At 45.0% G+C, this 17842-nt stretch overlaps 1 protein-coding gene across 6 annotated transcripts in view; it reads left to right on the top strand.

The window, feature by feature from the left end:
• Positions 1-17842, top strand: part of Kcc (solute carrier family 12 member kcc) — a 156311-nt gene that overhangs the window by 129606 nt on the left and 8863 nt on the right. For 2 of the 6 annotated variants that reach the window (XM_076800918.1, XM_076800923.1), the window contains 9 exons: positions 7042-7139; positions 12509-12769; positions 13169-13354; positions 13904-14139; positions 14236-14429; positions 14519-14680; positions 14767-16205; positions 16747-16854; positions 17572-17628. In XM_076800918.1, the coding sequence (XP_076657033.1) occupies positions 7042-7139; positions 12509-12769; positions 13169-13354; positions 13904-14139; positions 14236-14429; positions 14519-14680; positions 14767-16205; positions 16747-16854; positions 17572-17628 (2741 nt within the window). The remainder of the gene's footprint in view (positions 1-7041; positions 7140-12508; positions 12770-13168; positions 13355-13903; positions 14140-14235; positions 14430-14518; positions 14681-14766; positions 16206-16746; positions 16855-17571; positions 17629-17842) is intronic. The other 4 variants (XM_076800921.1, XM_076800919.1, XM_076800920.1 and 1 more) reach the window with 4 other exon arrangements.

Raw genomic sequence — 17842 nt, 5'->3', positions numbered from 1 at the left:
GCTGAAATCTTTAAATTATGACAATCAATTTTTAAATATCAGCCGCTATATTGAATTATTGTAAAATTTTTGTGAGGTATGGAAATCTGACAATTGAAAATACACGAGATTAATTCAAGCGTTTAACACTTTGAACGCCCAACCAGAAACCCCAAAAATTCCATAAAATCAAAGTAAGTTACTTAATGAAATAAAAATTGCAAAAAATTAAATGTATGATACCGAGTAATCCTCCAACTTTCTTGCATGTTACAGATGCTAATCAAGTTTAGTACAATGAATATACTAACGTAAAAATTCATTTTAAAACCTGCACACATAATTCCGTCACCCACATATGGGTGACGCGGCGACGAACGTGTTAAACCATAACAAAAAGGCACAGCGAATGTAACAACAGCCAGTCCTCCTCGCGATAAATTAACCTAAAGGGTTTCACGCCTCGTTTCACCTCCCATTTAGCCCCGAAGAATTAATAATCACAGCTTCCCGAGGTCCCGGTCACGTTTCGCCGAACAGTCGCTAATTTCCGCGTAAAAATTCCGCAATTATCACGCCGGAGGAGGCAAGGAAGTGAAAAGGGAGGCCAGGGAGTCTCGGCGGAGCCATAGTTGGCCCATTTTCCGCGGATTTACAGTGTCCGGGTCCAGGAAGCCGGATCCCCGACCCTTCCGACCGAGTGGCGCAATATTTTCGGTCGGCGGGGCCAAAAAAGGGTGGCCGGGTGCATCGAACCCGAACCGGATAATCGCAGCGTCGTTAATTCGCGTCGCGAAGTCGCCGGGAATATCGGGCTGGCTCGACTCTGCTCTGTGCCGGGGCTTGGCAAATGTCCTCAAGAGTTCGATCTCTCGAATTCCACCCTTTTCGTCCGTCTTCAACCCCCCTTCTTCCGTGTCTCGTGTTCCAATTGCACCCCCGTATCTCGAATCTGCTCGAATCGTTCGCGGTTGCCGTCCTTTGACCCGATTCTACCCCCGAAGGGACAGCCCCCGATCAACCAGCTAGAATCACTTGCGATTTTCAACAATTTTTTTTATATATTTCACCCTCCATTATGGGTCGGGTTTAGGGTCACCAGAAAAATGTCTCTATTTAATTTCTTCGAATTCTTATTGCCGTGAAACTTTTGTACATTAAATTTGACACTTCCGTGAGTTATTGAGAATTTTTTCGTATTTTAGCCCGAAATAATAAACATTTGCCTGCGGGTACAACCGTAGTGGCGGCAGAGAGTTCGATTCATTTCTACGGTGATTTACAGCAGAGTATACTGCTCCCGTGTCTCATGTTTCAATTGCACCCTCGAAACCCCGTATCTCGAAGCCGGCTCGAATCGTTCGCGGTTGTCGTCCTTTGATCCGATTCTATCGCATGCCAAACAGGATCCCCGAGCCATTTCGAGATCCATCTGGCGTCGAGGTATCGAACACTCGTCGCGAATCGACGGGATTTTGCAATAGGATCGCTGAAAGTTTAACAACGCGAATCTCGGCTTCAAATGGTTGACAAACGCAGAAATTCTTTAGAGACAAACCATACTTTAAAAATGTTTAGTAATTGCGGTTTAGTCGAGAGAAATTAGTGGTTTAATGTATGCGAAAAAATGTCATTGCGTACGTGGGTAAAATGAGGGTTAAATCGTGTTAGAAGTTCGGCCGAGAATTCCGGTGAGAGATTTTTGGCGTCTCGAGTTAGGGAATGAAATGTATTTAGGGTATCAGGGGCAGGGGCTCGCGGGTTTTCGTTTCGGCGTCGCCGCCAAAATCAATTAAGAGTTTGAGGAAGACGTGCTCGCAAATTAATCGCGTTTCAGGCCCCGTCTTCGCAAAGTTCAGCCACTTAGGTTAACTCGTCCATGAAAGCCTGGTATCCGAGTGTTTACATCGGCGACGCTGTCTACAACCCCTTCTGGTTGACATGCTAGCGAAACACCTTCATTACGTGTGCCACGGGATCCTGGCCGAACCTCTACTTTAATGTATTTGTAGAAAATTGATTTAATCCTTTTCTCTAGAAACCTTAAAATCAAAAATCTCAACCCTTAAAACTAGCACAAATTGTGCTAGCTAACAATCAGAAAATAGGTAACACAGAAAACACTGAACGAACGTCTTCCTTTCGTAAAATCGTAAACGAATTATTTCAACCCTCCAGTATACGAGCATCCCCTAAAATCAGCACGATTACGATCAACAAGTCACGACCCACAACAATTTGGCACCGAGCGGAAATTGACACAAGGTATTTCCTCTCAATAAAATCACAACTGAATTGTTTCAACCCCCAAATACCCGAGCGTCCCCTAAAACCCTCAGAATTACAGGTAGCTCTAGGGGAAGGAAATTCCGCAGGTTCCATTGGCTGTCACGGAAAGTTAGTGCGCCATACCAAGCGCAAGAGATACCCGGCAGCGGTAATCGAGCCAGCCCTAACACACAGGGGGTAGCGTTGTCTATCCCGAAGTTTGCCCGAAGAAGGTGACTATGCGGGGGCGTGGTAACACGGTCGACCGATAATTAACTATAACGACGGGGTTTCGTTCGCGCGGAGTCGCGGTGTCGCGGTAACCATTTAACCGGAACCCGTATTTAGTCGGCGGCAGCCATCGGGGCTCCACGGCCGCCTAATTATTTTAATCGTGTTTGCTCCTTCCATTATGCGCTCTCCGGTTGTCTCTGCGGCGGGGCGGCCAAGCCCCGTCGTTAAAAGCGGCGCCGAATCGAGAGAACTGCGAGAGCATACGTGGCTCGCATAATTACGCAACGGCGTAACCTTTCGTATCGATAACGGCTCGATAAACATTGCGACGATGCGGAACCACCCTCTCGTCGAGAAAATAACGTCACGATCACACAATTACAACGAGGAGTTTTGTGCGGGCTTCAATATTCATCTATTTGTTAAACATTTTCCACGAAATCGTGCAGAGTGAATAATTATTGACGGGGGTAGTGGTTGACAATATATTCGAATATATTTCACAGGGCTAGTTCCCCTCAGTTTAATCGATTAGGATTTTGTGCACGGTTGATAAAATTTTGAGATGGCAGTGGAAGAGATTAGAAAGCACACACGGGAAATTACTATGTCCGCGAAACGTCAGCGGACTTGGAGCATCGTCCGCGACACGGACGACGACGCAAATATTCATTTCGACTCGTTAAATGGATTCCGCGGTCGATCCCGCGGCCCATTGTCATCGTTATAGACATCCTAACGAAGGATGAGTGGCGAGAGAGGGCGGCTCACAAAGAGACAAAGCAACAAATCAGCGAGTTAATATTGACCGGCCTAGTTTTTCGAATGGTAGCCGGGCGGTCTCGGTTGTTCGTTCGGCACCGCCCTGTGTGTGTGTGTGTGTGTGTGTTTCGAGTAACGAGCTCTCTTTCTAATTGCCGTGCGCTCTTTAACCTCGAGATCGCCTCAAGAATCTCATTATCATTCCGATCGAACGTCCCCGGCGAGCATCGACGACTTTTCCCCTTCCCAACCTCTGCGGTCCAACAGCATAAACGATCAGCTTAAACGGAACCTCGACAAAAATGTTTTAAAACGCTAAAAAAGTGAGCCACACAAAAGTTAGCAAGAAAAGTGAGCCCTAATGAATCGCAAAAGTAAGCCACAAAAATAAGCCAGAAAAATGAACCTCAAAAATTGTAGTAATAGAAAAAGGGTGGAAGAAGAAATAATAATTACTACTATTTTTATGTAATAATATAACAATCAGTACTAGTACTAGTACTATTGTAAAGTAACACACAACGTAATAGTTCAGAAATCACTGAAACATTCCATTTATACAGAATGATATATAATAATAAATTAATGTACAAAACGTACGACCTAATTTGGTTAGCATTTAACAAAAAAGAAGCCTAGAAAATTGTCCGCACAGCAGAATTTTCCTCGAAACATTTATTACAGTGCTGCAAATTGAAAATTCCAGTCACTCTCGCGAAACAAGTAGAAACGTCGCGCACTGATCAGACACACTCTGAACTCGGTTCCCCCGAAGGCGAGCGCTGGGAAAAGCTTTTATTTTCCACGTTCAACTGAAACTCGTTTTTCGAGCTCGTTCTTTTTTCTTTCCTGGAGGATCGCAGTTTTTGCGAGGTTCGCCAGTTCCAGGCAAGTTTTACAACCTTGTTTCCTGTAACGCCCTGTATAAATGTAACTATCCGGCCATCGATTGCCGGAATGAAAAAGTTTCTTGTCGCGAACTTTTCTCTCTCTCTCTCTCTCTCTCTTTCTCTCTCTCTCTCCCGGCACACTCGATACTCGGGGCCAGTCACGAGCCGAACGCAACTTTCCTCGTTTTCTGGTAAGTTTCCCGGGAAAAGGGGGTCGGGCAAGTGTAACTCGGTCTATTTCTCGCCGGCACAGCCTGCTGCTTTCTTCCGCGCGAAGAAAGCAACCAAGTTCGATTCGCGAACTCCGTGCGTCAAAGATCGATTCGTGTTCCGGGTCGTCACGCGCGAACGAACCGAAATTCCGTGGCTTTCGGCGACTTCCTCCTTCTACCCTTTAACATACTTACCGCCATTTTGAGCCTCTACATTTCGTCCAAGTTTCGCTTGTTTCGTCGCCGAACCTCCTGCGAGATCGCGAAACCCCGAATTCGGGGAGACCGAGCGAGTTTGAAATTTTCTGCAACGCAATTTTTCGAGTATCTATTACCCCCAACCTGATTCGATATTTGTACGTGTATCCACGCCTGTATATCTTCTTTAATACGTGCACTAATTGGGTAAAAATTGTGCACGCGCGACGTGTTATTTTTAGCAGAGACATTAACGTGTACGTCCGACTATGCACACACGTTTCTACTTATAGCGTCCCGACCAAATGGAAAAATCAATTCTACCGAAGTCCGCTAATGAATGGCGGTTGTTGCCGGATCTGGCTGGATCGTGTTCAATTAATTTACGCGAACGACGCCCCGTCTGTTTAATTCGTACATACTCGCATATCGAACGAGGTTAATACGGTTACTCGCAAATTAATTTACGTTCGATCTGTTGAAATTTCCATAGGATCAGCCCTTGGGGGAGAGATTGCACTTCTAATTGCATTCGTTTTCGGTACACGGATTAACCGAGGAGCTTGCCAAAATAACCTGAATAATTATTCTCGGCAATACGAAAATTCTTCTGATAAGAGTCCAGCGCGTTTGAAACCACAATCAATTGAAATTAATATTAGCCTAAGGAGACCAGGATCGCTAATTAAACGGTGGGATCAGCTGTATTTCTTAACCCTGAAAATACTCGGGGATAAACATTTAAGGGTGAAGAGCCCCAAGGATGAGCATTCGTCAGAAGTGGACAGAGGTCGAAGAAAAATATTTTCCAGGAAAAGATCGTTTGGTTCGGAGAAACTCGATGGCCGAGCTCGTCCCAATTTTCAGCGATTTTCCCGGGGTCGTCTGCTGGCAAGTTTCGCGGGGCGTCGAGGCGCCAACTCGGTCGGCGAAGAAGACATCCCCCCCGAAATGTCAGCGCCGGGGACGGGCGTTCACGAGCGGAATTCACGAGCAGCGGCCGGGGATTGAAACGTGCTTACACGTAATTCGTTATTGCGGGCAGAAATACGTGGCCGCGGAAGTGGCGGGCGTCGATTCGACGTCGAAGCACGTCGGGACGCCTCTGCGGACTCTCCGGGCTTGCCGTTTGCCGCAACCGACCGTGTGCCGCGATCGATCGATGTATCAATCCGTCGGACACGCTGATTTCGACGAGTGTCTTCGTTCGCGCGGAAATGTTCATCGACGTCGGCCCGATCTCGCATGAACCTGCTGCCCGTCGTTAGTCGGCAAAAATATTAAAAAATTGAGAATTTCACACTGCCTCGTCAATGTTAAAACGTGGTCCTGGTGGCAACAAATTTTACGAAATTCTAAACACCGTTTTGGAACCACGCCTGATTTATGATTGACTCGAACCACTAGTCGGTGTTAATACAGAAATTTGAGTGTTTGTCACTGCTTCTACTATAACACAAGGCGATCCTCATAAATTCTTAAAGATTGTAGGTTGCCTTTTGCAAGTGATAGAGCCAGGAAATGTAATATGGTCTGACGAAGCATTGATTTGAACTACTGATCAATACAATGCTGTTTCAGCAATGTTAAACAGTGGTCCTCGCAGCAGTAAAAAATTGTAGACTGCTTGTTGCAAATGATGGAAACAGAGAATGCACCATATGTCGGGCGAAATATTGACTAGGATCACTGGTCACTGCAAACACAGGACATTGAGAGCTTAAAACTATTTCCGCCGTGTTATAACGTGCGTTGTTGTCAGCAATGAAGTTGAAATAATAGTAGAGTCCACTTTTCGCAAGCGACGGACCCGGCAAATGCGCACCGTCCGACAAAGCAACGACTCGAACTACTGCGGATTAATCCGAGCTAGAAAAGCAGCCCTTTCGAAAAATATTTGCGCAGACGATCCATTCAATTCCGGCGCCGATTTTCCGAAGAATGGTTGCCATAGCCGAACAAACACCGTCTCTACGTTGAACCGCGTCCGTCGAATTATTGACTCGGACCACTGTCGATCCTCGAATTAAAGATTCAGATCCGATTTAACTTGCCGGCTGACATGCAGCGAGCGTGGAACCGGAAGAGCAAACAGAAGAGCCCGGTAATCCGCTAAATTGGATACAACTCTCGTCGAAACTCGGCTCAAAAAAAAAAAAAAAAAAGAAAAAAACGAACGAGAGATCGCGTTGAAAAGAACCGATTTCTACTTTCCAAACAGAAACCAGAAATCTGTCGGCTCGCCTCTCCGGGCGACTATTAAAACTTTTTTAACTACACCGTACGACGCGCTTGTGTTTCTATTAAAAGTTCCACGTTCTATTAGGAACATATTCAAATCAATCAGCAGTGGAAAATGGTTCGCGAGCTGGCATTATCCAATTGAGATTTAGAGCGGACGAGATTGTGGGACACACGAGGGTGATCAGTCGGGTTGAATTGAATGCCGGGCATTTTCCGCGGGTAAATACATGGAGATTTCCTTTTTATGGTTACAGGCGATGGCGACGGCGCCGGCGGAGATGGCGATCCCATGGTGGGCGGAGGGAATTCCGAGAAGAAGACGGTATACGAGACCAATCTCTTCCTCTACAGTGTAAGTAGCCCTTCAACAAACACGTCCGTACATTCGACCCTTGGGAACTTCCGTCCACACACTGTTTACCCGGACAAACAAAAAGCTTTCTGTAAAATTCATTCGCAACATTGGACGCAAAAAGCGTCCTGAATCGTTTTAAACAGATTTAATGCATACAATTCCAGTAATAATTTTCTCACAGAAATTCCGTACTAATTGACTACAACGAATAGATGATCCTTCAAGAATGATTTTCCGATGCACCCTCGAGAAAAAAAAATTGAAATGACGGGCTCCTGATTTTCCGGCAACGCAGTTGGACGATCAACTATCCGTACGGCGTATGATAGTCGGCTAGCGCGTAAAAGGTGAACGGATAATAAAAACTGGGACGTCGGAGGAGGAGGCTGGCCAGGCCGTCCCTTTTCTCGAAAGAAGGGTCCTTCATTAAAACGCGAAAGTGAGAGGTCGAGGGATACGGAGAAGGGGAGAGAGACAGGGTTGAATTCTCTCGAGTGTGCAATTCGCTTAATTGTCGTTCAACGAACAAGCAACCCGCGAATGGATTCTTCTGCGGTTGTGCATCTCTTTTATTGTTCGGAACATTGTCCTTCGTCGGCAGTTTTTCTTTCGCCGACGAGGATCCTCGCGGAGTGTCGTCGAGACTTTTCTCGTCGAACGACTTTTTCCCCTCTTTCAACCGCCCGGAATCAAATTCTCTCCTTCGCTTTTAAATCCTGATCGCTCCAATTCTTTTTCGTCCGTGACGTAATGTCTGGGAAAACCATTCGGGGAATACCGCCGCCATTAGTATGCAAATCGTTATGGAAATTTCGCGAGTCTCGTGTGGTTCATTTCGTGAAAATGAAAATTGGCGAAAAGGTTGTTCCGCGAGGTTTATCAATTTTTATTGGGACACGTGGTCTTCTGTGTTTCACAAATTTTCAAGAAGCTAAAGTGAAAAGAAAGTTAAGTAGAAAAGTCTCTTGTTAGAAAACTATGCGAACGTTCGAGTAAGGGCTTGAGGTAGAATCTTCAAAGACAGGAGAATGGAGGAGGATGAAAATCATTGGAAAAGAGGTCGGGATCCTTTCTCGAACACTCGAAAGAATTTTTCGAAACGTCTGTTCTCGTGAAAAGAACTGGATAGCCGCCGCCTGGAGCTCAGCGACGCCATTGAGAGTCCTTCTTTTTAATTCCTTCGTCCTTCTAATCCTCCTCCGGTGAATGCCGGCGGACTTTGACGAGGAAAATAGTTTCCGCTTTGAGCTGCGAACGCGCTTATCAGTCGCGACTAAAGCGTGGGTGGCAGCCGGCACGGAGCCGTGGAATTCGATTAAAGTTACGGTCAAAGTCCCGCGAAATTTCAACGAAACTTCCGTTCCCGTCCGCGGCCGAATTAATTTCCAAGTTAATTGATGCGATTAACCGGTCGTAATGGCGGAACATTGTCGCACGGACGTCTTCCGGCGGGTTCGTTTCGAGACACATTTCCCGTTAATTCGAATTTCCTCCACAATTTAATGGAGAACCCTTCGACATTCGAAAATCGATCCGCAAAACCTCGGAACAATATTTTTATTATTAGATCCTCTCGCCTATCTTTAAAAAATTATACATGTCTTTCAATCCCAAAAAAAATTAGTTGCGAGTCGTAGAAACCAACTAGCACGTGATCAGACTACTAATATCAATAATTTTTAGAATTTTGATACTGCAAAAGATCACGATTATTCAACAAATTTTCTATCTGAATACTTTCAGTGGTAAATTCAGTATATAGTCAGACAGGCGTTAGTCTACGTTCCTGTGCATGCGGTCTTGTCACTTGGGCAGTGAATTAGGTCAAAATTGCGAGAAGGGGCTGCCGAATTCATGATTTTCCCTTTACGACGTTCTCCAGGGGAAATGCTGCGACGAATTTTGAGGACCACGGCGTTCGACAGCGTTTTATACGACCGCCTCGTTCACGGCTGGGATATGACTAATAAAATTCCTCGGCAAACCCGTTAAACGCAAGTTATAAACCGCAACAGCGGGATTTTCCGCTTCGTTTGTGATAGCTCGACGCGTGTGGAAGCTCCGGGGACGGTCGCGTTACCCGGGATAGTTTGAAAATTTATTAAACGACCGACGCTCCGACGTACGAGTAATATTTTTAGACCCCCGTGATCGATTCTACTGTCCCTCGCAATATTAGTAAACAATCGGTGCTCGATAGGTCGCTTAACTTCGTTACGAAGTTTGCGAAAGGCAATGTTCCGTCTCTGCCACACTTCCATAAAGCTCTACGCTTCGTCGTTTTATCAGTCTTTGTGCGTAAATATTGCCCCTTTATTTTTCTACATTTTTGCTTTTTAATATGGAACATGTGACGCTAGAATGTTCTTTCATTTTTGTACATTTAGTCTTTTTAATGTTCTAACCAAAATAAATCACTGATCAAACATTACTGACAAAATCCTAACCTCTCTTCCTCTGCGAGCCATCTGCATTGCCAAGAGAAAGAGCCATAACGAACCGAGAGTATATTAACAAACGAATCGTGCCATTGAGTTCCACCTGCCTCGCTAATCATTTCAATGGAACATCGCTTCGATTAAAAGAATTGTTCTAATTAAATCTTCGTCCGGCCATTAGCGGATTCGTGACGCCATTTTCTGAACGGACGGCTACATTATCATGAGGATAAAAGGTTCGTAGTATCGATATCAATGTTGAAATCATGAAGAAACGATTCGTGCCATTTAGTTTCGCCAATTCGGTTAATAATTTCGACTCTGCGCGGTTGATGCCGAAAGATACTTGATAATTAAATCTCGAGTCGAGTAACGAAGTGGTGTGACGGTCGCCATTTTTGTTGGAGAGTCGGCCACGATTGGCCGGGAACTGTACGCCGCATACACTTAGGATCCCAACCATGTTACTTAACGATTGGCATTCCCGAGTTGCACCGGTGCCTCGAGGCCGCATGAAAATGGGGAAGAGAGGAAAGAAAATGGCCGGTGCCCGGAATGACGCAAGCCCATCGCTCGAGCGTGCCCTTAGAGCCGGTTAATTAACGTGATCTTTCAGTCGGGGGCCTCACGGCTGAATCGCGGTTTCGCTTCGACCTCGATTCCTCGGGATATCCAATTATCCGTTTCTCTTCGTAACGGTCTGTCGAAATTATCTCCGAGCGGGACAGGCTTATCGACGCTGATTCCGCGCCGCATCTCTTTATCCGTGTTCCTCTGGCCTCTTTAACTGGTTAAAGAGAACCTGCGGCGAATGGAGAATCCCTGGTCAATGGAAGCGTAACAATTTGTATCTCGTTCCACTGCTGCAGCGAGAAACGTCAGAATCGATGATGTGGGTTACTGTTTTATTATCCTGCAAAATATTTTCAATCGACCAAATATTTTAATAATTTTTCATGTTGATTTCTATCGTTGAATATGTCGTTCTTCTCCCATTCTGTATCTTTTTACCATTTTTTTACCATTTTTCTGTATTTCAACTTCGAAACAAAATGTGAGAATCTCGCTGTTCCTCTGGCACTGAAAGGTGCCATCTGATCACAAAAACTTGCTTCACTACCATCATAAAAGAAAGTGCCATTTTCCATTTACAATCCTTAAAATTTCAATTGCGACGATAGACGATCACTCCTTGAATCTCGAATATCTGTGTCCCTTTCGACTAGTGACTAAAAGTACCATTTTAACGACAGGACATAAAGCAGCTTATCCCCCTTGGACCTGCAACAAGATACCATTTTATCAAGAGGTAAAAAGGATCGTTCCCGTCGCGCGCTGATTTCCCTTTATTTCCGAAATAAAAAAAAGCGCACAGTTCCAACGATCTCCGCCCCCACGGTCCTTGTAACAGAATGTGCCGTTTTTGTTCCTGTAATTTTTGCCCTTTCGCGCCTTCCGCGGAGATCGTCGTTTCCACATTATTGCTCCCCGATCGAATAAAAAACCGCCGGAAGAATTTCAATGAAAGTTCCTTTCGGAATTGCGCCCGTGACCCGTTTCAATGGAAAAATTCCTGCGCGGAGAAAGTCTTATTACGGTGATTGTTACGCTTAAATTTGCACGATCTATCCCCGCTCTTCCCCCCACCACTTAATGTCTCGAGCAGACAAGACACAAGAGTAAAACTACTGGAGGTAAGCAGACGTACTTCAAAGTGGTTGCGCGAGCGTGAAAGGTAATCACGCCGTAAAAATAATTTCAAATTCCGAAATTTTGGGTTTACCTTTTCGAACGTAGTGCCAATAGATTGTTAAGATTCTTCCGATTAAAACGAGTCCAAACACGGCGTAAATCGGACAAGATTTACACTTAATGTAAACTACAAAATTAAAGACAAATGTACGATTGCTATATATGACATCTGTGAAAGTAGTCCGATTTACGTCGTGTTTGGACTCATTTTAATCGGGAGAGTCTCTGCAATCCATTGGTGCCACGTTTGAGAAGCTCAGACAAAAATTTCTGAATTTGAAATTTTCTTTTATCACAATGTCTATTTTATGTTCACGCAAGAATTTTACATTTCCTGATCCCAAAATTTACAAAAAGCCAGTACGGCTGTACTCGTTTCTTATTATTCGTAGATTCGACGTGAACGTCGCAGTTTCCGGCGAGCGAAGTGCTTTTCGATTAGCGTTCGTCCCGATCAGGGATTCGTGAAACACGATTCGCGCGTTATCCTACTCGCAGCGGGCGAAACGCTGTTCCGGGATCACGTTTCGTTTAATTATCTCGCATCTAGCGCTATTACACGGAAACGGTTATGGCCCCGTTAATGGGAAGCGTGGATTTTTTCCCGGCTTCCCCACGCTGGGATGCTCGTAACACGACTCGGCCGCTCGTTAATTAATTAACCGGTCTCGTCGATTAATTCTTGCCTTCCGCCAAATTCGCTTATTAGTTGCCCGGTTTCCTCGCGAATCGTGACTGGGTTGCCGATTTTGTACGATTATTGCGGAAACGCAGGAAATTTAACAGAAACTTCAAATTATTAATATACGTTCCCAACGCAATACCAGCAGCACGAAATTTTCACTGAATACCGTTCTGTGTAATTGTACGACTTTTATTTTTAATTGCTTCCATCCGATGGGGAAGAAAATTTTATTCTTTAAATTGTTGTATAAAACTGTGAATTTACATAGAATCCTGCAATTTAATCGTAACTAAACAGTGATAAATATATTTCGAATTTTTGTAAATACTTTTTGTAAGGATCCTAATGAAAGTATCGGAGAAATAAAACGAAGTAGAAGAGAGGGATGTATCAGTAGTAAATCCCGTGCACGGTCAGACGCCAGGTGAATTAATCGCACGCGAAAGGATTCTCTCACGGTACCACGGTGCCTTGTGTTTCCTTACTTTCAGGAAGAGATGGAAGATCGGCCTCGAATCTCGACTCTGCTCAGCGGTCTATCGAATTATAGCAACACGATCCCAGCTGCTACCGATCCGGATGCGAAACCGCCTCCTGTGCAAGGCGGTGCACGGATGGGCACGCTGATCGGCGTCTTTCTGCCATGTATCCAGAACATCTTCGGTGTAATCTTGTTCATCCGTTTGACGTGGGTGGTTGGCACGGCTGGCGCCATACAGGGTTTCTTCATCGTGCTCTGTTGTTGCTGTGTGGTAAGTAATGTGCAACCGAATCCTCCTCGCAGCGGAGAGAAAGCCTCCCGAAACATGTCGACCCTCGTCAGACTGATTTGCATAATCGTTTTCACTGTCGTAAAACAGAGATACCTTGGCGAGAACGGAAAAGATTATTCAGTGGTGATCCTGGAGGCTCCGAGCTACTGTAAATAAATTGTACAGTGGAGAGATTGATGTTATAATATTTTTAGAGACAGTCGACGACTGGAGGATCTCTCTGGTTTATGTGCGGTGAATTAAATTATTTTTTGGTAGAGCAAGAAATATTTTTTAGTGTTCTTTTTTGTACAATTTTGTTGATAGATTTAGATGCTCGAGGAGTTTGTGATGAATTTTTATGGAAATGATGAAACTTTCGATGTTCTTTGTTGGCAGACCATGCTCACCGCGATAAGTATGAGCGCTATCGCAACGAATGGCGTGGTGCCAGCTGGTGGGTCCTACTTCATGATATCCAGAAGTTTAGGTCCCGAATTCGGCGGTGCTGTGGGGATGTTGTTCTACACAGGCACCACTCTAGCTGCTGCCATGTACATCATCGGTGCAGTGGAGATTGTCCTGGTGAGTATCTACTTCATCGATACCGTAACATTTATGTCCGAAGCTTAGATCAATCCTGTGTTCCATCGAGAAAACCCCCCTTGCAACGACTAAATCTACAAATAAAATAAACTCGAACAATTAAGTTTTGATGGTCGAATAATAAAATTTCATTACCTCGCAAATGCAAGTAAATATAAAATAAACTCGAACATTCAAGTCCTCATGGCCCAATAAAATATTTCACCGGCTCACAAATGCAAATAAACAAAACGAACTGGAATATTCAAGTCTTCATGACCCAATAAAGTATTCTATCAACTGACAAATGCGCGTGAACAAAACAAACATAAATATTCATGTCTTCATGGTCCAACGCGATATTTTACTACCTCATAAATGCGAATAAATGGAACAAAAATAAATATTCAGGTCTTCATGGTCGAATACAATACTTTGTTAAGGCACAAATGCAAATAATTCCTGATTGTTCGTGTCCACAACGTCGAACAACCAATTTCTACGTACAATGTCAATCGGTTCTAATTTAACGATCATCATCTTCCACAGACGTACATGGCGCCCTCGCTAAGTATATTCGGCGACTTCACCAAGGACCCAAGTATCATGTACAACAATTTCCGGGTGTACGGGACAGGGTTGCTGATGGTGATGGGCACCATAGTGTTCATCGGCGTGAAATTCGTCAACAAGTTCGCGACAGTGGCTCTAGCCTGCGTCATCCTCTCGATCGTCGCTGTCTACGTGGGTCTCTTCTACAACTTCTACGGGAACGAGTCCCTCAAGTTCGTAATTCCTGTGACAGCTTATCCTTGTTTATCCTCGCGACAAGATAACCGGGTAAGCTTCGAATATTAACAGAAAATTTTATCTGGTTCCAGGATGTGCGTCCTCGGGAAAAGATTGTTGAAGGACATCAACGTGCTGGCGGAGTGTAACAAGAACGTGAACGGACCTCTGCATCAGATATACTGCGGGAACACCACTTCTACGCAGAAGTGCGACCCCTATTACCTGGAGAACAATGCCACTATCATCAATGGAATCCGTGGATTAGCTAGTGGCGTGTTCTTGGGTGAGTTTGGCCCTGAAGTTGGTGCATTCAGTTAAACGAAATTTTGTCAAAATAGCATTGATTACTATCACATCTCTTGCTGTCTCCAGAAAACATATGGGACAGCTTCCAAGAGGAGAACCAGCTGATCGCCTACGGCAGGGACCCCAAGGACATCGACAACATGGCAACCACCAGCTACAACCAGATCCAGATTGATCTGACGACCACCTTCACCATCCTCATCGGTATCTTCTTCCCCTCAGTCACAGGTGAGCACCCTGAAACCCACCTCACCACTAAACCTCAACACCCTAAATCAAAAATCCTAACGTACCTTCATCGTTCTCTTCGCCAGGTATCATGGCCGGTTCTAACAGGTCGGGTGACCTAGCAGACGCCCAGAAATCGATCCCAATTGGCACAATTTGCGCCATCTTGACCACCTCGACGGTCTACCTCTCCAGCGTCTTGCTCTTCGCTGGCACAGTGGACAATCTGCTTCTGCGAGACAAGTTCGGTCAGAGTATCGGTGGCAAGCTGGTGGTAGCAAACATGGCTTGGCCGAACCAATGGGTGATCCTGATCGGTTCCTTCTTATCCACCCTGGGAGCTGGTCTACAGTCTTTAACCGGAGCTCCTCGTCTTCTGCAAGCCATCGCCAAGGACAGCATCATCCCATTTTTGACTCCGTTCGCCACCAGCTCCAGCCGAGGCGAGCCAACCAGGGCTCTGGTGTTGACAGTGATCATCTGCCAGTGCGGTATCCTCCTTGGCAACGTTGACTACCTGGCTCCTCTGCTGTCCATGTTCTTCCTGATGTGCTACGGGTTCGTGAACCTCGCCTGCGCCCTGCAGACCTTGTTGAGGACGCCCAACTGGCGGCCCAGGTTCAAGTACTACCACTGGAGCCTGTCCTTCCTCGGCCTGTCCCTCTGCATCGCCATCATGTTCATGACCAGCTGGTACTACGCTCTCCTAGCCATGGGCATGGCTGGTTGCATCTACAAGTATATAGAGTATCGCGGAGCCGAGAAAGAGTGGGGTGACGGGATCAGAGGTTTAGCCCTCTCGGCAGCTCGCTACTCCCTGCTCAGACTCGAAGAGGGTCCCCCGCATACTAAGAACTGGAGGCCACAGATCCTGATCCTTGCCAAGCTCACCGACGACCTGGTGCCCAAGTATCGCAAGCTCTTCGCCTTCGCGAGCCAGCTGAAGGCCGGCAAAGGTCTCACCATCTGCGTCAGCTGCATCGGGGGAGACTACGTCCAGAACTCTGGCGAAGCCCTAGCTGCCAAGCAGAGTCTACGCAAGACTATCGTCGAAGAGAAGGTCAAGGGATTTGTGGATGTCCTCGTGGCCAGGAATATCGTCGACGGACTGAGCTCGTTGATCCAGACCACCGGATTGGGAGGAATGAAGCCTAACACTGTTATTCTTGGATGGCCCTACGGGTGGAGGCAGTCCGAAGATGAAAGGACCTGGAGAGTCTTCCTGCAAACCGTCAGAGCCGTTGCTGCTGCTAGAATGGCTCTATTGGTTCCCAAGGGGATTAACTTCTTCCCTGATTCTACGGAGAAGGTCGTTGGGTACATCGACGTATGGTGGATCGTTCACGATGGTGGACTTCTGATGCTGTTGCCGTTCTTGCTGAAGCAACACCGCACGTGGAAGAACTGCAAGATGAGGATCTTCACGGTTGCTCAGATGGAGGACAATTCTATCCAGATGAAGAAAGACCTGAAGAAGTTCCTGTACGATCTTAGGATCGAGGCTGAGGTCGAGATTGTGGAAATGGTGAGTCCTGTCGTTCATGTTTCGTTGGTATAATGTTGCAACACTTCTTGAAAATGTTAGATGTATATAAAAATCGATGGAAAAGCTTTTGAGTGGTCCATCGATTAAAATACTAATTGTCGAATGTCATTTGCAATGTTTCTGGCTGACAAGAAAAAGTCAAAATTATCTACAGACTTACAATTGTCATTTTTGTAAGGTTGTTCAGGGAAACGATCTCACGTCTGAGATATCGTCTGTCTATACTACTTATTTTATAAGTTACGATCACTGCCTGACATGTTATATGTCTACATCACTTATTTCACTTTTGATTTGCTTAATTTTATTGTAGAAATGTGGTACATCGATACTACTTGTTTTGGCTTTAATTTTTCTGTCCCTTGACAACAAATTTTTAGGAAAAAGTGTCCTATTTTGTTACTTTCCGAGTTGATCCATCAATTTCAAAGCTGTCCATTATCGTTTCCATTCGTCCCCGGAATATGACACAGAATAATGACAAACGGACCTAATCAGCATAAATGATCTATGTTTCCAGATGGACTCCGATATATCAGCCTACACATACGAACGAACCTTGATGATGGAGCAGAGGAATCAGATGCTGAGAGAGCTACGACTGAACAAAAAGGAAACCTTGGGCGTGGTGAGTGACGAGACCGCGTTTCCGGAACCGCTCTTTGTAGCATAATGTGATTACGTACCTGGTGCTAACAGTTACCGAGGTGGTTTGAGCAAAAACTTAAAAATAATTAAATTTTTCACTCATTTTGCATTTCAATGTAACGAGAAAAATTTTTATCAAAACATAAAGACAGAGCTTATCGCTACACTTGGATACACAATATAGTAAATACTATAGCGTGGCTTAAATCACTTTTGTAATTATTAGCACAATATACAGTGAGTCAAAACAATTGGTTCATCCATTCAGTCTTTTTGTAACAATTTCATGTAAAGAAATGTTCCATATTTTTTTTTATCAATACAATCAATTCTTTACACAAACTTCTCACGAGAAGAGTTGAGTGGAAGAATACTTTATTGCTCCCTGTATATATTGGATTGTCAGAGAAGTTTTAAACCTTCTTCAAGCATTAATCGAAAGCTATACTCAAAAATACTGTCATTTTCTCGAACAATCTGCCACCATCTTAAGAACCGAGTTTTTGTTTCATTGTTGTTTACCTCTGTTTCATCGGAGTGTCTGTAGCTTTCGACGAACAACTTGAGAAGATTCGAAACTTTTGCACAATCCAGCAGAGCTAGTACTCTACTTTTCAATGTAATATGTAAGTGTAGAAACACTGCTACGTCGATACTGATCGGTATGTGTCTGTTTTGTTGCGTGCTCGTCACGGAGAAGGTGCAGACATTGGTGGACTTCAACGAGGTACCCGCCGAAGACAATTTACCTCTGGTTTGTCAGACAATTCCCGGAGATCCTCCGTCTCTCTTCTTATTCCCAACCCCATTTAAGTGTCGCCGACACGTGTCCACCCTCCTCTCTCACCCCCATTCTCCTTCCCTATATATTTGCTCTCTTCATAACAACGCATCTCGTTATCTGACAAACAACCTCACGGAAGAAAGAAACGAAACGAAAAAAGAATAAATACCACAATCGCAAACAC

The sequence above is a fragment of the Halictus rubicundus genome, chromosome 15, assembly GCF_050948215.1.
Source record: "Halictus rubicundus isolate RS-2024b chromosome 15, iyHalRubi1_principal, whole genome shotgun sequence".
Lineage (NCBI taxonomy): Eukaryota > Metazoa > Arthropoda > Insecta > Hymenoptera > Halictidae > Halictus > Halictus rubicundus.
The sequence above is the reverse complement of the archived record's forward strand: the minus strand, read 5'-3'. Positions and strand labels throughout refer to the sequence as shown.